The 26,614-nt window shown below is 46.9% G+C and overlaps 1 protein-coding gene across 1 annotated transcript; it reads left to right on the top strand.

Moving 5' to 3' along the window:
• The first annotated feature begins 1 nt into the window (after position 1).
• VPS51 (VPS51 subunit of GARP complex) lies at positions 2-26,614 on the top strand. Its single transcript, XM_007174265.2, has 10 exons — positions 2-287; positions 776-905; positions 22,574-22,720; positions 22,802-23,021; positions 23,128-23,845; positions 24,230-24,445; positions 24,645-24,863; positions 25,313-25,434; positions 25,526-25,613; positions 26,242-26,614. The coding sequence occupies exons 1-10, from the start codon at positions 63-65 to the stop codon at positions 26,500-26,502; spliced, it is 2,346 nt and encodes a 781-aa protein (XP_007174327.2). The 5' UTR covers positions 2-62; the 3' UTR covers positions 26,503-26,614.

Below are 26,614 nucleotides of genomic sequence, written 5' to 3'. Positions count from 1 at the left end.
CCCGGAAGTACCTCCTCCCTAGCCCCTGCCCAGCCTCACGCCCGTGGGCTGCACTTGGAGCCATGGCGGCGGCAGCCGCAGGACGTGGCCCGGGCTCTGGACCTGGGGACTCCCCAGAGGGACCCGAAGCGGAGGCTCCGGAGCGTCGGCGGAAGGCGCACGGGATGCTGAAGCTTTACTACGGCCTCTCGGAGGTGGAGGCGGCGGGGCGCCCCGCGGGGCCGGACCCCTTGGACCCTATAGATCTTAATGGGGCGCACTTCGACCCGGAAGTGTATCTGGACAAGGTGTGTGTATCGGGAGGGGGAACAGGCCCCCGATATATTGTACCCCACATCACGCCTGCGACTTTGTTGGGGGGGAGGGTGGGGCGAGGGAAGAGGGGTTCATAAAAGCAGGATGACCCTGGGCCGGGCAATAGGGGCAGAGCTGGAAGATAAGGGGTCGTGGGCAGACTTGGACTGGCCTGAGATGGTGCGAAGTCTGAGGTCTCCTGGGCTGATGTTCTGATAGACCCGATATAGGGGACGTGGCCCAGGCGCTGACAGGCATAGGACTGGGCCTTGGTTGAATCTGAGGATTTCAAATGCCGACAAACCCCAAATAGGGTCTGACCTGGTAACTCCTGAGCTATGCCACTTATAGGTTCTTTGTCTGAGATTCCTGACAGGGGTGGGATCAGGGTTTTCTTGCACCAAAAGCCTACCAGTTAGGGGCAAGGCTGGGGGACATGAGTGCCCCCTGTCCTGGATACTAACCACCTAATTTCCTCCAGCTGCGAAGAGAGTGCCCACTGGCCCAGCTGATGGACAGTGAGACGGACATGGTGCGGCAGATCCGGGCTCTAGACAGCGACATGCAGACCCTGGTCTATGAGAACTACAACAAGTTCATCTCAGCCACAGGTGATTCCTACTGGGGAACACTCCTCACAGTCCCACATCCCCCAGTTTCTCCTGTGTTGGGGAAGCCAGCAGAGGATTTAGACAGAGCAGACCCAGATTCTAGTCCTGCCCTGACACTAATCCACTCTCATCTTTCTCTCTCAGAGCTTTCATGGTTTGATGACTACTGAGGTGATAACTGTTCTCAGAGGGTTGTTTTGAGGACCAAAGGGGAGAAAAGGACAAAATGAAATTTTAAAAAGAAATGAATTTACCTGAAGCACTTAGAATCTCTGACACTAAGGATGCCTCAGTAATGGTTAGTTTCTCTCATTAGTGGTGGCTTTCTTCTCTGGTTCAGGTCTATCTCGAGAATGGGCTTCTCTCTCTCTCTTTCACTCTCTCTCTTTTTTTTTTCTTTCTTTTCTTCCTTTCTCTCTCCTTCTTTCCTTCCTTCCTTCCCCTTTCCCCTTTTCCCCTTTCCCCTTCTCCCCTTCCTTTCTCTCTTTTTAAATGAAGCAGAGATAGAGAAAATGTATGACATTAAGGGACAAACGTCATATAAAGGTGTTTTTTTTTCCCTTCTGTCCTCTTTATTCTCTATTCAAGATGGTACTAGACAATGTTCAGTATCATCCACACTAGCTTCTGTCCTGTGTTGGTGAACTGCACTGTTCAGATTTTTGGGACCGACATGTACTTAGTCCTAGAGGCAGATCCTGCAGGTCTACCTGCAGTCTATGGGAATGTCTGTACTCTGAGTGAAATGAAATGAACAGAAGAATGGGGTGACCTGACTGTTGTTTTAAAAGGACCCCTCTGTCCACTTTGTTGAGAGTGGACTATAGGGAGGCAAGGATGGCAGAGACACCCATTAGGAGGCTATTATAACAGTCCAGGCAAGATGCTGGTTGTATGGACCAGGATGGTAACCGTGGAAAAGTAGAATGGCTCAATATTCTTAAAAATTTGTTAGTTGAGGGATCTGGAATTCAGAGAAGGCTGGAACTTGAGGTACATGGAACAAGATGAGATCTCCTGGGGGGAGTGTACAGAGAGAAGAGGTCTGAGGACAGAAGCCTGGGGCATCCTAACATTTCAGAAGTCATGAAAAGAAGGAAAATCGCACAAATCTTCTTTCTCAAAGAAACAAACATTTGGGAAAGTTTGAGAACAACCCAGACCATGGGTGTCTTAGAAAATAAATGAAGAAGGCATTCCAAGAAATGGAATTGATAAGCTTGACCAATACATTAGCTCATGGAGTGCTCATCAGTGGTGCAAGAGAGGGAAAAACTGCAGAAGCAAAGTCCTCAGGAAAGAGGGAGGGGATTGAGCAGTGCACATTGGAGAGGCTGGCCTTAACAGAAGGTCAAGAGCTCATCTACTGTAGCAGGAGGGAAAGCAGACTGTGGGCAGAGCCAGTCAGGCGGATAGGTGTGATAGAGTTTAACTAGAGACCTTTCAGAATGCATTAAGGAATTTTCCATTTATTTAAAGAGTACTTAGCTAATCAAAGTGTTTAGACAAATGAGTGATGTGATTTGTGTTTTGAAAAGATCCCTCTTGTCCCTACCTACAATGAAAGGAATAGATTGGAGAGGTGGCTGGAGTGAGGCCATTTCAGTAGTCCAGACCAGAGATTCTGGGCGCTAACACCAGGATGATAATGGTAGAGATGGACACTGAGGAGTAAATTAAGAAGTGTTAGGGGGCGGCATTGACAGGACATGGTGTTGAGGAGCTTTGGGTGTACAGAATGACCCAAGTTTCAACTTGAACACTGGATGGTGAATATGGTGCCCAAGAAACTGCAAGAAGATCAGGTGTAGGAAAAGGAACATAATGAGCTAGGTTTGGTTTTGTTTCGTTTTTTTAAGGGGAGCAAGGCATGAAATAAACCTGGATGAGCCTGTGGGGCCAGATCATGAAGGCCTTTGTAGACAAAATAAGAAGGATTTTGGTCTTAATCATAAGAGCTCTAGAGATCCATGTCAGATAATCACAGCATCTCAGTATGGAAGGAAGCTTGAGGGGGTCTAGTCCAATCCACCTCTTCTTTCCTCAGAGTATCTCTAAGGAGTAGCCTTCTGACTCATGCTAGAAGTGCGGAACCTTTACCTAGTGGTGAGAACTCATACCTCTGAGGCTAAGGGAGCTAGGTTTTGAGGTTTTGGAGCTGTGCATAAGGAGCTAACAAGAAGGCAGATGCATATGTGGCTCTGGAGCTCAGAAGAGAGATCTGAGCTGGAGGAATAAGCCTTGGAGGCAGCTGTGAAGAGGAGGAGAGTTTAAAGGGAAGTGTGGGCAGGGTTGCTCCAGAATGGGATAGAGTCTGAGAAAAGGAGAGAGCCCAGGACAGAGCTTGGAGGAACGCCTCCATTTGATGGCCATGGGGAGGAGGAGGGTGAGCCTGCGATGGAGACAGGAGTGGTCATAGAGGGAGAGTGGTGTCAGTATGAATATACGTTAATTCAACTGATTCATTCATTTATTCAATCGCTTGTCAAATATTTGCCTGTGTGCCAAGTACTATTCTAGGCACCAGGGCTATAGCAGTAAATAAGACAGTTTCTCAGCTGTCACAGAACATACGTTCTAGAGAAAGAGACAGATAATGAAGAAAGAAAATTAGATCAGTTCACTTCAACAAGAGCTCTGGAGAAAATGAAACAGGATAATATATTAGAGAGTGGGTGGTTGGGACTGATATAGAGAGAGTGGCAGAGAAAGGCTTTTCTAAAGAGTCACAGTTAAGGTGAATGATGAAAAGTTGACGATGGGAGGATTTGAGGGCAGAGTGGCCCAGGCTGAGGAAACAACTTGTGCAAAGGCCCTGGAAACTCTACGACCAGAGCAGGGAAAGCAAGAGTGTGGGGATGAAGGGAGCGGGGTCTGACTGCATAGGATATACAACAGGGGTGGTGAGGTTTTTCTTTTCTTTTCTTTTCTTTTTTTTTTTAGGTTTTTCTGAAAAGACCAAAAAGTAAATATTTTAGGCTTTGTGGGCCATCTGGTTTCTGTCACAACTACTCATCTCTGCCATTATCATGAAAGCAACTACAGACAGTATAAATGAATGAGCATGGCTGTATTCCAGCAAAACTCATTTACAAAAACAGCCCTGGCATCCAGAGTGACATCAGCAAAATTAGTGGAGTAAGTGCATTTGAAAATATCCCCTCCATAAAAGCAACCCTAAAACTGGCCACAGTGGTTAGAATAAGCTTTCTTAGAACTCCGGAAAGTAACCAAAGGTGTGCAGCAATCAGAGGAGCATTTATTCAAGAAAAAGAGCTGAATCGTGGTAAAAATAATGAATCCTATGGTATTTTAGCTTGTCCTAGCCCCACCATTTCCTCTCCAGCTTAGCAGTAGCCTTGAAAAATAGCCCATACTCCTAATAGTAGAGGGAGCAGAACAAAGCTGGAGTTCTTCCAAAGCCTCATGCCCAAAGAATTGTCATTATTTAACGTGTCTGGTGGTTTCCTAAAACAGTCCACCCCATAGGTTTGTCTTGACCTGGAGGTCACCCAGTGCTAAAAGTCTCTCACCAGAGTTGTTTGTCAAAAACAATTACAGGCAAATGTTGTGTCTGTCTGAAGTGATAGATAACACTTGGGCAAACAATAGTACTAACCCAAAAGCTTAAAAGGAAAAGCTGAGGAATGAGATGTCCCTAGGGGCTTTGACAAGCTCTGACACATTATTAGGAATCTTGAAGGCCACAAAGGTGTAGGGTAGTACACATACTTAAGAAAGACCTGAGGGACTTCCCTGGTGGCGCAGTGGTTAAGAATCCACCTGTCAGGGCTTCCCTGGCAGCGCAGTGGTTAAGAATACGCCTGCCAATGCAGGAGACACAGGTTTGAGCCCTGATCCAGGAAGATCCCACATGCCGCAGAGCAACTAAGCCCGTGTGCCACAACTACTGAGCCTGCGCTCTAGAGCCCACGAGCCACAACTACTGAGCCCGCGTGCCACCACTACTGAAGCCCACATGCCTAGAGCCCGTGCTCCCAACAAGAAAAGCCACCACAATGAGAAGCCTGTGCACCACAACAAAGAGTAGCCCCCGCTCACCACAACCAGAGAAAAGCCCGCATACAGCAACAAAGACCCAACACAGCCCAAAACAAAAAAAAACAAAAAAAAAAACCACCTGCCAGTGCAGGGGACACAGGTTCGAGCCCTGGTCTGGGAAGATCCCACATGCCACGGAGCAACTAAGCCAGTGCACCCCAACTACTGAGCCTGTGCTCTAGAGCCTGCGAGCCACAGCTACTGTGCCCGCACAGCACACCCTGGAGCCTGTGCTCAGCAACAAAGAGAAGCCACCTCAATGAGAAGCCCGCGCACCACAACAAAGAGTAGCTCTCACTCGCTGCAACTAGAGAAAGCCTGTGCACAGCAATGAAGACCCAACACAGCCAAAAATAAATAAATAAATAAAATATATTTATTAAAAAAAAAAAAAAAAGGAAAGAAAGAAAGACCTGAGAATGTGCTAAGCTCTCACTTCCGGCTTACTTCAGGCTCAGAGCAAGCAGGAAGTGTAAGGGAGAGTTGTAAACCTCCTGGCTGAGTGTTTAAGGTGTGCCCCAACACACACACACACACACACACACACACACACACACACACACACACACACACACACACACACACACAGCTCCTCAGTAAATACTAGGAGATTTGTTAGTTCTAGATATTTAAGGAGATCCTTGTCCAGTCCTTAGCTAATCACTAAGCTAACCAAGTAAAGGTTTCAGTGGCTATACACAACAAAGAATACAAACTTTACAGAGTTGGTTCAGAAACTAGTTAGTACAGGTTTAGTAACTCTGAAAAATAATTAGACAAACAATAACAACAAGCAGCAACAACAAACCCTGGGGAGGAGAGAGGATCTGATTTCTAGAGTTGCCATGTTATATCAGTATTATCTAACATGTCTGTTTTTTCAATAAAAATTTATGAGACATGCAAATAAAGTAGAAAATCTGACCCACACACAAGACAAAGCAGTAGAAACTGTCCCTGAAGAAGCCCAGACATTGAATTTACTATGTAAAGATTTAAATCCGCTATTTTAAATATGTTCAAAGACCTACAGGAAGCTGTATCTAAAGAACTAAAGGAAGGCATAAGAATGTTTCACCAGGGCTTCCCTGGTGGCGCAGTGGTTAAGAATCCACCTGCCAATGCAGGGGACATGGGTTTGAGCCCTGGTCCGGGAAGATCCCACATGCCGCGGAGCAATTAAGCCCGTGTGCCACAACTAATGAGCCTGTGCTCTAGAGCCTGCAAGCCACAACTACTGAGCCTATGTGCTGCAACTACTGAAGCCCGCGCGCCTAGAGCCCATGCTCCGCAACAAGAGAAGCCACCGCAATGAGAAGCCCGCGCACCGCAACAAAGAGTAGCTCCTGCTCGCCACAACTAGAGAAAGCCCGCGCACAGCAACAAAGACCCAATGCAGCCAAAAATAAAGTAAATAAATAAATAAATTTATTTAAAAAAAAATTAGGTGACATAAATTAAAAAAAAAAAAAGAATGTTTCACCAAATACAGAATATCAAAGAGAAGAAATTATTTAACAAAAGAACTGGGACCTCCCTGGTGGCGCAGTGGTTAAGAATCTGCCTGCCAATGCAGGGGACACAGGTTCGAGCCCTGCTGCAGGAAGATCCCACATGCCACGGAGCAACTAAGCCCGTGTGCCACAACTACTGAGCCTGCGCTATAGCGCCCGTGAGCCACAACTACTGAGCCCATGTGCCACAACTACGGAAGCCCACACGTCTAGAGCCCATGCTCCACAACAAGAAAAGCCACTGCAATGAGAAGCCTGCCCACCACAACGAAGAGTAGCCCCTGATCGCCGCAATGAGAGAAAGACTGTGCGAAGCAATGAAGACCCAATGCCGCCATAAATAAATAAATAAATAAATTTATTTTAAAAAAAACAAACAAAAGAACCAACTAGAAATGATGCAGTACCACAATGAAAATGAAAAATTCACTAGAGGGTCTCTATAACAGATTTGAACAAGCAGAGAAAGAATCAGCAAACTTCAAGATAGGTCAGTTGAAATTATTCAGTGTGAGGAATAGAAAGAAAAAAGGATGAAGAAAATTGAACAGAGCCTTAGAGACATGTGGGACACCAAGTGTACCCACGTATGCATAATGGGAAGAGTGAGAGGAGAGAGAAAATAGCAGAAGGAGTATATGAAGAAATAATGGCCCAAACCTACCCAAATTTACTGAAAAACATTAATCTACACATCCAAGAAGCACAGCAAACTCCAAGTGGGATAAATGCAGGGAGATTCACACCTAGGCATATCACATTGAAAATGTCAAAAAAAAAAAAGACAGACAGAAACTTGAAAGCATCAAGAGAAAAGTGACTCATCACATACAAGTGATACTCAATAAGATTAACAGCTGATTTCCCGTCAGAAACCGTGGAGGTCAGAAGACAGTGGATTCACATTTCAAAGTGCTGAATGAAAAAAATGTCAACCAAGAATTCTATACCCAGTAAAAATATCCTGTAAAAAAGAAAGAGAGGGACTTCCTTGGTGGCACAGTGGATAAGACTCTGCGCTCCCAATGCAGGGGGCCCCGGTTCGATCCCTGGTCAGGGAACTAGATCCCACATGCATGCCACAACTAAGAGTTTGCATGCCACAACTAAGGAGCCCATGTGCCGCAACAAAGGAACTGGTGAGCCGCAACTAAAGGAGCCCTGGAGCCGCAACTAAGGAGCCCACCTGCAGCAACTAAGGAGCCCACATGCTGCAACTAAGACCCGGTGCAACTAACTAACTAACTAACAATAAATAAATATTTTTTAAAAAAAGAAAGAAATTAAGACATTCGCAGATAAGTAAAAACCGAGAGAGTTCATTATTAGCAGATCTTTACAAGTAAAACTAATTTATTAATAATTATATATAATAGCAAGTTTAACTGGTTAATACTAGGCAATATTTATTGAGTGTTTAATATAAAACTACACTGATCGAACTGCTTACATATATTAATTAATTTAATTCTTACATATCTATGAAGTAGTTAACTATATCTCCATTTTACAGATAGGGAAACTGAGGTAATGAGATGCTAAATAACTTGGTCAAAATTTTATAGATAAGACATAATGTTTAATGCCTTGTTTCAAATGCAAAACAAGTCCAAAAATAACTTTAAAAAGTCAGATTTTTGGTTCTAGTACCTGTAGTAGCTTTTGAAAGAACTGCATTTCTATAAAAGACAAACATTATGCATAATAAATAAATCCCTAAATGAATAATTTTTATGTTAGACTATTGTTTAACAAGTGAAAAATAAAATCATAACAATCAGAGAGTAGACAAATAGACTAAAATAAAACCATAACAATCAGAGAGTAGACAAATAGACTAAAAAAAATACTGCCATAAAGGAGAAATAATAATTCAAGAAAATCTAATAACCTGGGACCACTTGGTGTAGGAACCAACAGCTCTATCAACATCTACAGTCACTGGCAAATCATTATCTTTGCAAAAAGTTTATAAAGTTTATCCAGAGTTAAGAAAACAGTTTAAATTACATCCACAATATTATATTTAAGAAAACAGAGGCAAGGTTTATATATTCAAAACATATTTAATGAAAACCCCTGCCACTCACTTCCTACAGGGGAAAAAAATCCTTAGTATTTGTGTGAGTGTCCTATGGTTGCTATAACAAACTGTCACAATTTTGGTGGCTTAAAATAACAGAAATTAAAAAAAAAATAACAGAAATTATGGTCTCATAGTTCTGGAGGCCAGAAGTTCAAAATCAAGTTGTCAGCAGGGCTGCACTCCCTTCAGAGGCTCTAGGGGAGAATCTTTCATGCCTCTTCCAGGTTCTGGTTGACTTAAAACATTTCTTGCAGTTGCACCACTCTAATCTCTGCCTCTGTCTCCACATGGCCTTCTCCTGTGTCTGTGTCTTTATTTCTTTAATGTCAAGTGACAGTGAGGTGGCTAGATGATAGGTCAGATTTTGCCCTCTAGTCCCATTAGTTGTGGCTGGGAGTGAAGAGGTGGCAGTCGATGACTTTATGGTATAAAACCTTTCTATTGCAGAAGAGAGACTTGTGGATCAGGAATTGGAATATGGCCGGGGCAGGTAACAGTGCTTTGACACTTGCTAGTATTGGAGGGTCTCCTGCTAAGGTGGGAGCCGGCTTTGGCTCACTGTAGGGACAAGGACACTGGCAGTGGCAGTTCTTACTGGCGTGAGCCCTCGTGAAGGCTGCCATTTTCTCACCAATATCTGGCCCCACATAACAGCCTGTAGGCTTCTGTCAATTGGGTAGAATTGAGTCCAGAAATAAACCTGTACATCTGTGGTCAGTTAATTTTTTTATAAGGGTGCCACAGTTATTCAACAGAGAGAATAGGTTTTTCAACACATGGTTGGGATACCTGGATAGCCATATCAAAAGATTGAAATTGGATCCCTACCTCACACTCTATACAAAAATTGACTCAAAATGGATCATAGACCTAAATATAACAGCTAAAACTAAACACTCTTAGAAGAAAACATGGGTGTAAATCTTCATGTCCTTGGATTAGACAAGAGTTTGTTAGATATGACACTGTGATTTATGATTTATAATAAGAAATATACATTTGGTCTTTGTCCACCATCCCTGGCATAGCTCCTAACCCCTTGTAATTTCCTATATAAGAGGCTTGTTAACAACATTTAGTTTTGTTTCCAGTTGCTGAAATAGCTCTAGTGAAATCAAGTGACATGGATGTCTTTTGGTATTTATATAACAAGTCCTTTTCAACCACACCTGAGTTTATGTTAATGAGGTGATCTTTGGAAAACTAGATAACCCAAGGATGGGGGCAGGTTGCCAGCAGAACCAACCATGTGATTAGAGGGTTGGAACTTTCAGCCCCACCCCCCAGACCTCCAGGAAGGGGAGAGGGGCTGGGGATTGAATTCAGTCACCAATGGCTCATGGTTTAATCAATTATGTCTATGTAGTGAAGTCTCCATAAACACCCAAAAGGATGGGTTGGTGAACCATGTGGAGGTGTTGGGAAAGTAGCATGCCCAGAGAGGACATGGAAACTCTATACCCCTTCCCACATACCTTGCCCTATACATCTCCCCCATCTAGCTGTTCCTGAGTTGTTTCCTTTTGTAATAAACCAGTAATCTAGTAAGTAAACTGTTTTCCTGAGTTTGCTGAGCTGCTCTAACAAATTAATTGAACCTGAGGAGGGGGTCATGGGAACCTCCAATTTAGAGCCAATCAGTTAGAATCATAGCTGACAACCTGGACTTGTGATTGAAATCTAAAGTGAGGGAGGATAGTTTTGTGGGACTGAGTCCTTAACCTATGAGATCTGATGCTAACTCCCGGTAGATGGTGTCAGAATTAAGTTAAATCATAGGATGCCCAGCTGATGTCACAGAATTGCTTGATGAGTGGAAAACCCACACATCTGGTGTCAGATGTGAAGTAGTGTTGAGAGTAGAGACACACAGGAGTGGGTTTTTACTTTATAGACACCAAAAGCACAAGTAATCAAAGGAAAAAAATCGGATAAATTGAACTTAATCAAAATTAAAATCTTGTGCTTCAAAGGACACTATAGAGAAAGTGAAAGGACAGCTCACAGAATGGGAGAAAATATTTGCAAATCATATAGCTAATAAGGGTCTAATGTCCAGAATATGTAAAGAACTTTGATTAAGTCAAAAGCACTAAAAAGACAAATAACCCTGTTTAAAAATGGGCATGGGAAAAAAAAAATGGGTATGGGCTTCCCTGGTGGCGCAGTTGTTAAGAGTCTGCCTGCCAATGCAGAGGACATGGGTTCGAGCCCTGGTCTGGGAAGATCCCACATGCTGCGGAGCAACTAAGCCCATGCACCACAACTACTGAGCCTGCGCTCTAGAGCCCGCGAGCCACAACTACTGAGCCCACATGCTACAACTACTGAAGCCCACACGCCTAGAGCCCGTGCTTCGCAACAAGAGAAGCCACTGCAATGAGGAGCCTGTGCACCACAACAAAGAGTAGTCCCCGCTCACTGCAACTAGAGAAAGCCCGCACGCAGCAACGAAGACTCAATGCAGCCAAAAATAAATAAATAAAATAAATAAATTTTTTTTAAAATGGGCAAAAGATTTGAATAGACATTTCTCCAAATAAGATATACAGATGACCAACGAGCACATGTAGAGGTGCTCAACATCATTAGTTATTAGGGAAATGCAAATCAAAACCACAATGAGATACCACTGCACACCCACTAGGTTTTCCAGAAAACGGAATAAAACAAATGTTGGTGAAGATGTGGAGGATTTGGAACCCTCTACATTCCTGGTGGGAATGCAAAATGGTGTACCCGAAAACAGTTTGGCCATTCTTCAAAAGGCTAAGCATGGAGTTATCATGAGGCCCAGCAGTTCCACTCCTAGGAATATACCAAAGGGAACTGAAAACATATGTTTACAAAAACACATACACAATTGTTCATAGCAGCTTTATTCATAACAGCCAAAAAGTGAAAGCAGTCCAAATGGCCACCAATTGATGAATGGAAAGCAGGTGTGGTCTATCCATACAAGGAAATATTATTCTGCCATAAAAAAGTATGATGTACTGATACATGCTACAACTTAGATGAGCCTTGAAAACATGCTAAGTGAAAGAAGCCAGACACAAAAGGCCGCATACTGTATATAATTCCATTTATTTTATTTTTTTGGTATTATTATTTATTTATTTAACTTATTTTTGACTTCGTCAGGTCTTAGTTGTGGCATGTGGGATTTTTGTTGAGGCGTGCACGATTTTTCGTTATGGCGTGCGGGCTCTTCCTTATGGTGCGTGGGCTTCTCTCTAGTTGTGGCGTGCGACTTTTCTCTTCTCTAGTTGTGGCGTGCAGACTCCAGGGTGGGTGGGCTCTGTAGTTGTGGTGCACAGGTTCCAGAGCACGTGGGCTTAGTTGCCCCACGGCATGTGGGATCTTAGTTCCCTGACCAGGGATCGAACCCACCTCCCCTGCACTGTAAGGCAGATCCTTTACCATTGGACCACCAGGGAAGTCCCTAATTCCATGTATTTTAAATGTACAGAATAGGCAAATCCATGGAGACAGAAAACAGATGAATGGTTGCCAGGGACAGAGGTGAGAAACAGGGAGTGACTACTAAGGGATACAAGGTTTCTTTTTGGGGTGATGAAATATTATTGAATTGGATAGTAATATTGGTTGTGCAATCTTGTGAATATAATAAATATACTAAGAACCACTGAATTTTATGCTATGTCAGTTATAGCCCAGTTGAAAATCAAAAAGCCAAACAGCTATCAAGCCAGGTTTGACCCGCGGGGTATATACTTTGCCAACCTTTGGCCTAGACACTGCGTTTGTTTATGTAATAATGCGTTTATCTGTTCCAAAACTGGAAAGGTCCCAAAGGTTGTATAGTGAAAAGCCTCTTCCCATTCCTTTCCCCAGGTAAAGACAAAACAATCTTTAATGGTAAACTTTATTGAAGATTAACAGAAAAGTGCACAGGTCATAGTGGCCAGCTCCTGGAATTTCACAGATGGAACACTTCTGTGCAGTCAGCACCCAGGTCAGTCAACAGCATGACCAGCAAGGCCCCCTCCAGCCGCCTACCAGTTACCACCCACACTCCTCCCAAGGAGAGTTTGCCCTAGTTGCAAACTACTTATCTTAGCAAGCTTGAAAGAGTTCAGGGATGTACAGTGTAGTCTTTTTTTTTTTTTTTTTTATAAATTTATTTATTTTTATTTATTTATTTTTGGCTGTGTTGGGTCTTCGTTGCTGTGTGCGGGCTTTCTCTAGTTGCGGCGAGCGGGGGCTACTCTTCATTGCGGTGCGCAGGCTTCTCATTGCGGTGGCTTCTCTTATTGTGGAGCACGGGCTCTAGGCGCATGGGCTTCAGTAGTTGTGGCACTTGGGCTCAGTAGTTGTGGCTCACAGGCTCTAGAGCGCAGGCTCAGTAGTTGTGGCGCACGAGCTTAGTTGCTCTGCGGCATGTGGGATCTTCCCGGACCAGGGCTCGAACCCGTGTCCCCTGCATTGGCAGGCGGATTCTTAACCACTGCGCCACCAGGGAAGCCCACAGTGTAGTCTTTATTACTCAGTGGTGTGGATGTTTTTTGTTTTGCCGTGCTGCAACTTTTATTTCCATTTCAATGGCTCTGTGGCTGTGCATTCAACAGCAATGCCACCAGTACTAGGTTTTCTTTTATTCTGTTTTAATGACAACTTAATTTTTGGATTTTTTTTTCCCCTTTGAAAGTCAGATTCAAGTTTCCTTTCTGATGTAGTACCTAAATGTCATGGTCCCAAACACCCACTCCAAAACGAATCTGCTCCTCTGATGGTAGCATTTGACAGACCTGGAAGGAGGTTGTGTCATAGGTAAAATGGTTTGTAAGCAAAAACAAGAATTCACTGGGGGAAGACGAAACGCCTCATGAACTTCCAAGCCTCTTCATGATCGTCAGCCCGTGAGCCTTCTGGTACCTGAGCTTCCATCTTCTGCCTTTGCTCTGCTTTTATTCAGTTGTTTTTTTTCGTTTTGTTTTTTTGGCTGCGTTGGGTCTTCGTTGCTGCGCCCGGGCTTTCTCTAGTTGGCCGCAAGTGGGGGCTACTCTTCGTTGCGGTGTCTGGGCTTCTCATTGCGGTGGCTTCTCTTGTTGTGGAGTACGGGCTCTAGGCGCACGGGCTTCAGTAGTTGTGGCTTGAGAGCTCTTGAGCGCAGGCTCAGCAGTTGTGGTGCACGGGCTTAGTTGCTCCAAGGCACGTGGGCTCTTCCTGGACCAGGGATCGAACCTGTGTCCCCTGCGTTGGCAGGCAGATTCTTTTTTTTTTTTTTTTTTTTTTAAAGGATTTTCTTTTCTTTTTTATTTATTTATTTATTTATTTATTTATTTATTTATTTATCTATTTTTGGCTGTGTTGGGTCTTCGGTTCGTGCGAGGGCTTTCTCCAGTTGCGGCAAGCGGGGGCCACTCTTCATCGCGGTGCGGGGACCGCTCTTAACGCGGTGCGCGGGCCTTTCTCTATCGCGGCCCCTCCCATCGCGGGGCACAGGCTCCAGACGCGCAGGCTCAGCAATTGTGGCTCACGGGCCCAGCTGCTCCGTGGCATGTGGGATCTTCCCAGACCAGGGCTCGAACCCGTGTCCCCTGCATTAGCAGGCAGATTCTCAACCACTGCGCCACCAGGGAAGCCCCGGCAGGCAGATTCTTAACCACTGCGCCACCAGGGAAGTCCCTTTTATTCAGTTTTTAACTGCAGGTACTGTCCATGCTATGTCCATTAATTCATTGTTTGTGAATCGGCAACACAGTCACCATTTTCCAAAAAAATATAAGCAACTCCAACCAGTAGCCCCAAAGAGTAGTACAGATGTTTCATATTATGGGACTTTATTTTTTTAGTTACCTTCCTCTCTGTGGGATCTAAGAAGGGTGAATGGTCTTGTCCCATAGACTGTGTTGCTAACATGAGAAGTTCATTTTGTGATTCTTGGTCTACCTCTTCGTGTAATTTTTTTTTTAATCTCTTAATTGTTCTGCAGGTGTTAGCTCTGTGAGTTCTTCTTGTGCATTTTTTTTGTTTGATTTTTTTCAGCTATTTTTTCCCTGCATATTTTGTGTCTGTTCCTTTTTATTGTCATTGTCATTGATGTTTTTCTCCTCACTTTGCCCAAGTTGGGTTGCTGCCCCAATCCTGCTCGGAGAACATTCTCACAGTCCAGGAGCCACACGCAGGCCAGGTGCGGGTGTGCGAAGGCTCACAAGTGACTGCTGTTAGATATTGCCATATTCTTTTCCACAAAAAATGACCTGTTTGCACAACCACCAGCAAATAGGAGAACAGCTCTTTCCATACACCCTGGCCAACACTAAGTTACCAAAATTTTCAATCTTTGACAATCTGAAAAGTAGTATCTCTGTAGCTTTTTTTTAATAAGATTTTTTTTTACATATTTATTTATTTGGTTGCACCAGGTCTTAGTTGCTGCACGTGGGCTCCTTAGTTGCGGCAGGTGGGCTCCTTAGTTGCGGCAGGCAGTCTCCTTAGTTGCAGCTCATCAGCTCCTTAGTTGCGGCATGCGGGCTTCTTAGTTGTGGCATGCGAACTCTTAGTTGCGGCATGCATGTGGGATCTAATTCCCTGATCAGGAATGGAACCTGGGCCCCTTGCATTGGGAGCACAGAGTCTTATCCACTGTGCCACCAGGGAAGTCCCTCTGTGTAGTTTTAATTTAATTTCTCTTGTGAGGCTGAACATTCTTTGTATGCTTAAGAGCTGTTTGATACCCTTGTCTGTGATGTCCTTTTCCTATTTTTCTATAGAGTTGTTTTCTTCTTTTTTTTTTTGACTGTGCTGCACAGTTTGCGGGATCTTAGTTCCCCAACCAGGGGTTGAACCCAGGCCCCGGCAGTGAAAGTGCCAAGTCCTAACCACTAGACCTCCAAGGAACTCCTGAATTGTTCTTTTTCATAATGATTTGTAAGAGTTCTTCACATATTAGGGAAAAGTAACCCTGTATGGTATGATTTGCAGTTCTTTTAAAGTTTATTTTGATTTAGCTCATGGTGGTTTTTGCTGATCAAACAATTTTATTAATCTCTTCTTTTTTTTTTTTAATTTATTTATTTTATTTATCTTTGGCCATGTTGGGTCTTCGTTTCTGTGCGAGGGCTTTCTCTAGTTATGGCAAGCGGGGGCCACTCTTCATTGCGGTGCGCGGGCCTCTCACTGTCGCGGCCTCTCTTGTTGCGGAGCACAAGCTCCAGACGCGCAGGCTCAGTAGTTGTGGCTCACGGGCCTAGTTGCTCCACGGCATGTGGGATCTTCCCAGACAGGGCTCAAACCCGTGTCCCCTGCATTGGCAGGCAGACTCTCAACCACTGCACCACCAGGGAAACCCTAATCTCTTCTTTGATAGCTTCTGAGTTTGAGGTGTTTCTAAGCAAGACCTTTTCCATTCCTAATATTATTTTTAAATTCTCCCTGACTTTCTTCATGTACTTTTGTGATTACATTTTTAAATCACATTTAAACTTTGATCCCTCTGCTCTGTGTGTGTGTATAAGGTGTGAGGTCTGAGTCCAACTATATTTTTATTTCAAATGGCTTTCCAGTTGTCCCAACACTATTCAATAATTCATCTTTTCCCCACTGACTTGAAATGTTACCTTTATCATAATAGTAAATTTCTTTATGTTTCTGGATTTTTGAAAAACCTTCTGTTTTGTTCAATTTATCTCTAATTGTTCATGTACCAGTGCCACACACTTTAAGTTACTGTAGCTATAAAACCGCATGTTTTAAATTCTAGTAAGACTGGTTCCTTCTTACTCTTTTTCGCTTCCAAATTTTAGTTCCCCCTTCTTATTTTTCCACCTGTTCATCAAATTATACTTTAAAAAAAAAAGGAGGGGGGTCTCTTAAAATTTTACTGAATCAAGTTAAATTTCTAGGGAGAATCAACATCTTAGGTTTGGGGGCTTCCTGTCCAAGAATGTGGTATGTCTTTTTTTTTTTTTTTTTTTTTTTTTAAACTTTATGATGACTCGGGGGAAGAATCCAATGAATCTGAGGCCTAGATTTTTTTTTTTTTTTTTTAATGAGGATCTTAAATCAGATGCGTATGTTTGATTGATTGATTGATTGATTGATTTTGGCTGTGTTGGGTCTTCGTTTCTGTGCGAGGGCTTTCTCCAGTTGTGGCAAGCGGGGGCCACTCTTCATCGCGATGCGCGGGCCTCTCTCGTTGCGGAGCACAGGCTCCAGACGCGCAGGCTCAGCAGTTGTGGCTCACGGGCCCAGCCGCTCCGCGGCATGTGGGATCCTCCCAGGCCAGGGCTCGAACCCGTGTCCCCCGCATTAGCAGGCAGATTCCCAACCACTGCGCCACCAGGGAAGCCCGAATGTGGTATGTCTTTACACTTCTTCAGGCCTTCTAGTATGTTCCTCAGTTAGCTTATAAAGGTTTCTTTATGTAAATGTTGAACATTTCTTAAATTTATTTCTAGACACTTTGGTCTTTTAAAATTGCTATTTTATTTATTTATTTTATTTTTTGGCTGTGTTGGGTCTTCGGTTCGTGCGAGGGCTTTCTCCAGTTGCGGCAAGCGGGGGCCACTCTTCATCGCGGTGCGGGGACCGCTCTTCATCGCGGTGCGCGGGCCTTTCTCTATCGCGGCCCCTCCCGTCGCGGGGCACAGGCTCCAGACGCGCAGGCTCAGCAATTGTGGCTCACGGGCCCAGCTGCTCCGTGGCATGTGGGATCTTCCCAGACCAGGGCTCGAACCCGTGTCCCCTGCATTAGCAGGCAGATTCTCAACCACTGCGCCACCAGGGAAGCCCAAAATTGCTATTTTAAATGGGTCATTTTCTACTGTATCTTCTTATTAGTATGTGTGAATGTTGTTGCTTAATTCTATAGATTTTTTATATTAATTTCATGTTCAGTCACCTTACTAAATTCTCTTTTGTTTGTAGTAGTATTTTCAGTGATTTTTTTTAGAGTTTTCAATTTATGCAATTATATCATCTGCAAATAGTGATAATTTTACCTGCTTTACAATTTTTGTATCTCTGTAATATATTACCTGAGTCTAATTGTGGTGGCTAGTACCCCAGAACAATGTTAGACAGCAGTGGTGATCGTGACCCTCCTTGCCATGTTTCTGATTTTAATGGGAATTGCTTCCAGCATTGCCTCATTAAACATGATGCTGGTGTTTGGAGGTTAGGGAAATATTCAGCTGTTCATATTTTATTGAGAGTTTTTTAAAAAATCAAGAATAGATGTTGAATTGTCTTTCTTTCATCTCTTAATGTGGTGAATTATTATCAAGATCCTCTCATATTGAGCTGTCCTTGCATTCCTGAAATAAAAACCATTTGGACATATTTGTCAATTATTCTTTTAATACATTGCTGGATTCTGTTTGTTAATTTATATGTGTATCTCCATTTATTTAATTTATGTAATTAATGTATCTATGCATCTCAATTCATAAGATATGAATGTGTCACTTTCATTTTTGAGCTATTTTTGTCACATTTTTGTATCAGTGTTATGTTTCTTCCACAAAGTTAATGTGAACGCTTTTCTAATTTTCTCTGCTTGAGTACTGCTTACACAGAGCTTTGGAATGAGCTGTCCTTCAGAGCTATGGCAGCACCCCCATGACATCCTCTGGCACCTTTGTGTGGGGGGGAAGGAGAATCTTTCTTTTTGTTTTTTTTTTTAATTTTTAAATTTTTGGCTGCATTGGGTCTTCATTGCTGCACGCCGGCTTTCTCTAGTTGCGGTGAGCGGGGCCTACTCTGTTGCGGTGCGCGGGCTTCTCATTGTGGTGGCTTCTCTTGTTGCGGAGCATGGGCTCTAGGCGTGCGGGCTTCAGTAGTTGCAGCATGTGGGCTCAGTAGTTGTGGCTCGTGGCTCTAGAGCGCAGGCTCAGTAGTTGTGGCTCACGGGCTTAGTTGCTCCATGGCATCTGGGATCTTTCCAGAGCAGGGCTTGAACCCGTGTCCCCTGCATTGGCAGGCAGATTCTTAACTACTGCACCACCAGGGAAGTCCTGGAGAATCTTTCTTTGACAACATTCTCAATTCTCTCTGTTCATGTGTTCTTGCTTTTCTGGAATCCATTTAGGTAAATTATGTTTTTTTGTGGCAAATTATCCATTTCATCTAGGTTTTCAATTTCTTTACACGGAATTGAGCTAAGTTGTATCTTGTGATTTTTAAAATATCTGTGTATTTGTGATTGTTTCTCCCCTTATTTCTTATTTTGTGTATGTTTTTTTCCCCATTTAAAGATTAGGGTAGCTCGCATTTTATGTATTTTGGTTTTCATTTTTTTTCAGTGACCCTGATCTTTTTTTTTTTTATTTTTTTTTATTTATGACTGTGTTGAGTCTTCGTTTCTGTGCAAGGGCTTTCTCTAGTTGCGGCAAGTGGGTACCACTCTTCATCGTGGTGCGCGGGCCTCTCACCATCGCGGCCTCTCTTGTTGCGGAGCACAGGCTCCAGACGCGCAGGCTCAGTAATTGTGGCTCACGGGCCCAGTTGCTCCGTGGCATGTGGGATCTTCCCAGACCAGGGCTCGAACCCGTGTCCCCTGCATTGGCAGGCAGACTCTCAACCACTGCGTCACCAGGGAAGCCCGACCCTGATCTTTGATCTATTTATTAGTTCTCCCATTTAAAAAAATAAATTAATTTCTGCGTTTACCTTTATTAATTCCTTCTCTCTGCTTTCTTTTTTATTTTTCTGCTTTCTTTTTCTGGTTTCTTTTGTAGTGCTTTTTCTAACTTCTTGAGTTGAATGTTTATTCTAATTAGTACTATAGGAATTTAAGACTGGTTTCCTCTGAACATTGCTTCAGCTATATCCTATAGGTTCTTATAGTGTTTTCATTGTTGTTATTTTTTACATATACAGAAATTTCAGTTTTGATTCCCTTTTTGATCCAGTAGTTGATAATAATGAGGTTTTCTCTAAATAGTGGGATCTCTTTATTTTCTAGTTTTGTTATTAATCTCTAATTTCATTGCATTGTGATCAGGGAATGCTTTCTGTACCATTTAGTTTCTTTTCTTCTGTAAATTTATTGAGATTTTCTTTATGACCTAATATGTGGTAAGGTTTTGGTGTATTTTATGGAATCTTGAAAAGAATGAAAATCAAATACGTCTTCCGTATTAATGATATTATTTAGGACTTCTGTAGCTTCATTTGGTTTTTGTCCTTTTGGTCTGTCATGGATTGACAGAAGTGGATTAAAGTCTCCTACAATACATATGTTTCTGCTTCATCCTCATTGCTTTCCTTTATGCATATTGATGGTGAGTTCCAGAGTGGAATTAGGGAAATTAGTTGGGAAATGTTAGTAGTAGTTGGACAAGAGATGATGGTGGCTTGGAAAGAAAATGTTGGAGGTAAACCTTATGCAACTTGCCAATGGACTGAATGTAAGGTAAAGGAGAGATAAGAATCAAAGATGACTCTTAAGAAATGGCCAGGAGGGCTTCCCTGGTGGCACAGTGGTTAAGAATCCGCCTGCCAATGCAGGGGACACAGGTTCGAGCCCTGGTCCGGGAAGATCCCACATGCCATGGAGCAACTAAGCCCGCAAGCCACAACTACTGAGCCTGAGTTCTAGAGCCTGTGAGCCACAACTACTGAGCCCGTGTGCCACAACTACTGAAGCCTGCATGCCTGGAGCCCGTGCTCCGCAACAAGAGAAGCCACTGCAATGAGAGGCCTGCGCACCACAACCAAGAGTGACCCCCGCTCGCTGCAACTAGAGAAAAGCCGGCATGCAGCAACGAAGACCCAATGCAGCCAAAAATAAATAAATAAAATTAATTAATTTAAAAAAATAAGTAAAGAAATAAATGAACAGGAGCCAAAATGGAAAAGGTTAGTGGAGGAACAGGTTTGGGGAAAGTCAAGAATTCTGTTTTGCGTATGGACACCAAGGGGGGAAGTGGTGGGGAGGGGTGGTGGTGGGACGAACTGGGGGATTGGGATTGACATATATACACTAATATGTATAAAATACATAACTAATAAGAACCTGCTGTATAAAAATAAATAAAATGAAATTCAAAAATTCAAAAAAAAATTCTGTTTTGGACATATCATACTTGAGGTGCCTGTTTGCCATTCACATCAGGGTATTAAGTAAGTTGTTAGGCAGGGCTTTGGTCAGGACTGGAGGCAGAAATGTCCAAGTCATCACAGCCGTGGGACAGGATGAGACTCCCTCAGGGATCTATTCACTCTGCAGGTTTGGAAGGAGTTGATGTTTGCCTGTATTTTCTCTGTGAAGTGTGAATCAAGGTCACCATTTGAGAAATGGGGGCACGTATTGGCGTTTTGAGGACTGAGGACAAAATGTTATTTTGGAAAATGGAAACACAGACTCACTAGAAAGTTTGGAAGGACAGCTGACCAGTATGCAGTGCTGCTTTGGGACTTAAAGTCCTAACTTTAAAGGGAGGCCAGTTGGTATGATTTTGTGGCTCATTTTCAGCTGTCATTCTTAGGGAGTGGGTTGGTAATTGGGCTTAACCTGTGGTAGGGTTCTACCGACAAATAATGGGGGCCGGGGGGCAAGAGATGCAAGGGGGCTTGCAAATGGGTGCTGATGCTCGTGGAGGACCACAGATTCTAAGAGGAGTGAGGAAGGAAGTGCAGCCATGAGAGGTATTGCAAACAGTGACCAAGTGGTAGGGCCACTGGGTCTGGAGTTACTGAAAAGGCCAAAGGATTGTTAGAGTGGGGTCAACAGGGTGAATGATCAGAATTACAGAAGGTGGTGAGGCTTGAAGCTAAGGTTTTAGAGGATGCAGTTCTTAGCAAGGGCAGGGAGAGGGTGGCACAGATGAGGCAGATGCAAGAATGCATGGAGTAGGGACTCCCCTGGTGGCGAAGTGGTTGGGAATCCGCCTGCTAATGCAGGGGACACGGGTTCAATCCCTGGTCTGGGAAGATCCCACATGCTGTGGAGCAACTAAGCCCGTGCGCCACAGCTACTGAGCCTGCGCTCTAGAGCCCGCGAGCCACAACTACTGAGCCCATGCGCCACAACTACTGAAGCCCGCGCGCCTAGAGCCCGTGCTCGGCAACAAGAGAAGCCACCGCAATGAGAAGCCCGCACACTGCAACGAAGAGTAGCCCCCGCTCGCTGCAACTAGAGAAAGCCCGTGCACAGCAACGTAGACCCAACGCAGCCAAAAATAAATACATAAAATAAATAAATTTATTTTAAAAAATAAAAAGAATGGCTGGAGTTGAGGAGGTCAGCAAATGGAGAGTCAAGAATGTCCAAAGGCTCATCCTTGTGTATGTTGATGTCCACACGGAGGTGTGGCCGTGATCTGGAACTGAGGGGCGTGGCAAAGAGGACAGTAGGGATGGCAACAGGAAGGGGTGTAGTTTGATGTCATGGTCTTCAAAGGAGCTGGGGTCTCAAAGGGAGGGGGAGTAGAAGCTATCTAGAAGTGTTAAGGGGCCAGGCCCTGAGGCACCTGGGTTGAAAGGAAGAACAGCCTCCTTAGGCAGGTTTCTGTCAGGACAAAAGGGAAAGAACCCTTCAGAGAAGGTCAACCATGTTCCAGAAGGCAGAGTGAAAGGGTTAGGGAGGTCTGGGAAAGAGGTAAGATTGAACAAGTATTTACTGTCTGCCCCATGGCAGGCAGGGTGCTGGGCATGGAGGATGCCCTTGGGAACGAGCAGCAGGTCCCTGCCAAGTGCCCTGTGCCCTCCTTTGGATCTGGGCATCTTCTGAGATCAAGGAGTGTGGCTTCATGGGCATCTCCCCACTGCACCGGGACTAGGGGCACACACGGGGTGCTCAGAAAACGTCTGCTGCACTGACACAATGACACCTCGCCCCCATTTATAGTGATCAAGCACCACTGCAGTCCTTTCCAAGCACCTAATCATCAATGTGACCCTCGAGGAGTGAGCTCAGGCGCGTTTGGGAAGGGGGCACGTGTGTGTGAGGGCATTTGGACTACCTCTCAAGCTGAGTGTTCTGTCTGCACCCCTAGTCATCCGCCTTTCCCTCTCCTGCGCCCTTGTCCTCCTAGACACCATCCGGAAGATGAAGAACGATTTCCGGAAGATGGAGGATGAGATGGACCGGTTGGCCACCAACATGGCAGTGATCACGGACTTCAGCGCGCGCATCAGCGCCACGCTGCAGGACCGCCACGAGCGCATCACCAAGCTGGCAGGTGCGGCCCGCCCCAGAGCTGGTGCTAAAGTGGGCCACCCCCAGGGCGTTGGGGCTAACACCACCTCCCCCTGTCCCCCAGGGGTCCACGCGCTGCTACGAAAGCTGCAGTTCCTCTTCGAGCTGCCCTCGCGCCTCACCAAGTGCGTGGAGCTGGGCGCCTACGGGCAGGCGGTGCGCTACCAAGGCCGCGCGCGGGCCGTGCTGCAGCAGTACCAGCACCTGCCCTCATTCCGCGCCATCCAGGACGACTGCCAGGTCATCACGGCCCGCCTGGCCCAGCAGCTACGGCAGCGCTTCAGGTGTGGGCTCTGGGCCCTCATGCCACACCCGCTGGTCTCCTGGGTCTGCCCCCCCACGCCCCGAATTCTGTCTTCTTGCCTTTCACCTCCCTCTCCCTTCCCGCAGGGAGGGCGGCTCCGGCGCCCCGGAGCAAGCCGAGTGCGTAGAGCTGCTGCTGGCCCTGGGCGAGCCTGCGGAGGAGCTGTGCGAGGAGTTCCTGGCTCACGGCCGAGGGCGGCTGGAGGAGGAGCTGAGGAGCCTGGAGGCAGAGCTGGGGCCCTCCCCTCCGGCTCCCGACGTGCTAGAATTCACTGACCGCGGCGGCAGCGGCTTCGTCGGGGGCCTCTGCCAGGTGGCGGCGGCCTACCAGGAGCTGTTTGCGGCCCAGGGCCCGGCGGGTGCCGAGAAGCTGGCAGCCTTTGCGCGGGAGCTGGGCAGCCGCTACTTCGCGCTGGTGGAGCGGCGGCTGGCTCAGGAGCAGGGTGGCAGTGACAACTCGCTGCTCGTGCGGGCGCTGGACCGCTTCCACCGGCGCCTGCGGGCGCCCGGGGCCCTGCTGGCCGCTGCCGGGCTGGCAGAGGCCGCCACGGGGATCGTGGAGCGAGTGGCCCGCGAGCGCCTGGGCCAGCACCTGCAGGGCCTGCAGTCGGCCTTCCTGGGCTGCCTGACGGACGTGCGGCAGGCGCTGGCCGCCCCTCGAGTTGCTGGGAAGGAAGGCCCCGGCCTGGCCGAGCTGCTGGCCAACGTGGCCAGCTCCACCCTGAGCCACATTAAGGCCTCGCTGGCCTCTGTGCACCTCTTCACTGCCAAGGAGGTGTCTTTCTCCAACAAGCCCTACTTCCGGGTACGATCTTTCCCTGGGCATCCTTTTTCTTTCCTTTTCAGGGCATTCTTTTGTTTATCTTGCATGCAGGTTGGCAGCTACCAGGGCACACAGTCCTTGCCCCAGGCAGTCTGGATGTGATTTCAGGCTGCCTTGAGGAAGGCTGGCACAGCCTGGAGGGGTGGGGCAGGCTCTGAGGGCATCTGCAAGCAGGGTCCCCAGTGCTGGCTTTGCCCCCCTGCACTCCCTTCCCACAGCAGGGGAGCTGCCCTGGGGTTCTGGAATGCGGGGTGAAACTGTCCCTTGGAGAGAGGCCAGGGCACTTCGAGTCCCAGTAAAAGGTCACTAGCAGCCTCTGCCTGGGAGGTTGGACCTGCTGTGTATCTGGGGCGCTCCTCCTCACAGGGCGAGTTCTGCAGCCAGGGTGTCCGTGAGAGCCTCATCGTGGGCTTCATCCGCTCCATGTGCCAGACAGCTCAGAACTTCTGTGATAGCCCCGGGGAGAAGGGGGGTGCCACGCCACCTGCCCTGCTCCTCCTGCTCTCCCGCCTCTGCCTGGACTACGAGACCGCCACCATCTCCTACATCCTCACCCTCACCGATGAACAGTTTCTGGTGCAGGTGAACTGCTAGCTCATAGCAGGGTGGGGGGTGGTGATGCTAGGAACACAGGAGGCTGGGCAGTGCCCTCATGGTCAGGGCTGCCTGTGCCCAACTCAGCCTGCCCCTTGCCCAGCCTGTGCCCAGCTCCTGGTGGGCAGTGGCTGCAGAGCTGCCCCCAGTACCCACTGCCTGTCTGTCCTCTGCATCCCTGGCTCAGGACCAGTTTCCAGTGACACCCGTGAGCACACTGTGTGCGGAGGCCAGGGAGACGGCACGGCGGCTGCTAACCCACTATGTGAAGGTGCAGGGCCTGGTCATATCGCAGATGCTGCGCAAGAGTGTGGAGACACGGGACTGGCTCAGTACCCTGGAGCCTCGGAACGTGCGTGCTGTCATGAAGCGGGTGGTGGAGGACACGACAGCTATCGACGTGCAGGTGCTGCCCTGGGCTGGCCAGGGGAACTCTGATGTGGGCTGGGGGTGCTGGGGGAACAGCCCTCTGAGGATCATGACAGGAGGGACCAGGCAGTGCCTGCATCTACGGCCTTCCTCCAGCCATGGTGGCATCCTCACCCCCATTTCACCTCGGAGGAGGAAGCTGAGGCCCAGAGTCACCCAGGAAATCAGGTCAGGGTTGGCCCTGAAGATTTGGCCTCAGTACCAACTCTTATGTTCCACTTTTGCCCCACTCCACTGGTTCTGTAAATAGTGACTGGGTACCAACTAGGTACAGGCCCTAACTACCCTGTGGTTTTTATAACGGTTGTGATTCTAATAACAAATGAGTGTGTAACTTAGGGCATCCTTGGCCCTTGCCCAAGGCACCTGGTGGGCTGGATGTTCCCCATGCCCTGGCCTCCTTGCAGTTCCTCCTTCCACCACCAGGTGGGGCTCCTGTATGAGGAGGGTGTTCGCAAGGCCCAGAGCAGCGACTCTAGCAAGAGGACCTTCTCCGTTTACAGCAGCTCTCGGCAGCAGGGCCGTTATGCACCCAGCTACACACCCAGGTCTGGCTGGTCAGGGTAGGCGCAGGGAGAATGGAAAAAGGAGGATCGGGGTGCAGGGGTGGGCTCTGATTGCTTGTCTCCTCCCATTCAGTGCCCCAATGGACACCAACCTCTTGAGCAACATCCAGAAGCTGTTCTCTGAGCGTATTGACGTGTTCAGTCCTGTGGAGTTCAATAAGGTCCGAAGTCCACAGTGACCCTGCCTTCCCAGGGCCCCTTGGGAAGGTTGGCTGAAGCAGCCCCGCATTGGCCCAGGGAGCCCTAGGACTCTGACTCCCCCCCTAGTCTCTGTTTCTGAGGGATGTTTCTAGGAGTGAGTGGTCATCCAGAGCCCCACCATCACCATCTCATAGCCCTCTGCCCTGATCTTGGTGTGCCCTCAGCCCGTGTCTGGGTGATAATCTAGTATACCTCTTGGCCCTTGTCCTTATCCCCACCATAGCCCTGGGTCCTCCCCAGGGATTCCTAGTCACACCGTGGGCCCTGCTCCAACCCAGCCTGTGCTCAGGGACCTGCTACTCTCCCTCCAACTTAGTAAGCTTTTCCCCTCCCCATGTCAATGCTGACCCCCATCTCTGCCTCAGGTTGCTGGGCCCTCCCTGTCTGCTCCCCTCCAGATGATGGGGCCAACCTTGTATTGTCCCTCCCTCTTACCTGGGTCCTGGGACTTTCCACCCCATCACAGCTACTGGCATTTTGCTGTCTCCTTGGCCCCTGCACAGAACGTGGGTGCCCTTCCTCGGGTATCTAGTACCCCTCCCCAACACCTGCTGTAGTGGATCTGCATCTCTGTGTCCCTACCTGCAGGTGTCGGTGCTGACCGGCATCATCAAAATCAGCCTGAAGACACTGCTGGAGTGTGTGCGACTGCGCACCTTTGGGCGCTTTGGGCTGCAGCAGGTGCAGGTGGACTGCCACTTCTTGCAGCTCTACCTGTGGCGCTTTGTGGCTGATGAGGAGCTTGTGCACCTGCTGCTGGACGAAGTGGTGGCCTCAGCTGCCCTGCGCTGCCCGGACCCAGTGCCCATGGAACCCAGTGTCGTCGAGGTCATCTGTGAGCGCGGCTAGGCCCGGTCACCCCAATCCGCTCATCCCCTTGTGTCCCGACCTGGTGTCCCGCCCTGGTGGCCCTTCCCCTCGGGGCCTCAAGACCTGCCTAATAAAGACGTGTTGTCTCCTG

Source organism: Balaenoptera acutorostrata, chromosome 9, assembly GCF_949987535.1.
Source record: "Balaenoptera acutorostrata chromosome 9, mBalAcu1.1, whole genome shotgun sequence".
Taxonomy (NCBI): domain Eukaryota; kingdom Metazoa; phylum Chordata; class Mammalia; order Artiodactyla; family Balaenopteridae; genus Balaenoptera; species Balaenoptera acutorostrata.
Note: the sequence above shows the minus strand (reverse complement) of the source record. Positions and strands in the feature narration are given on the sequence as shown.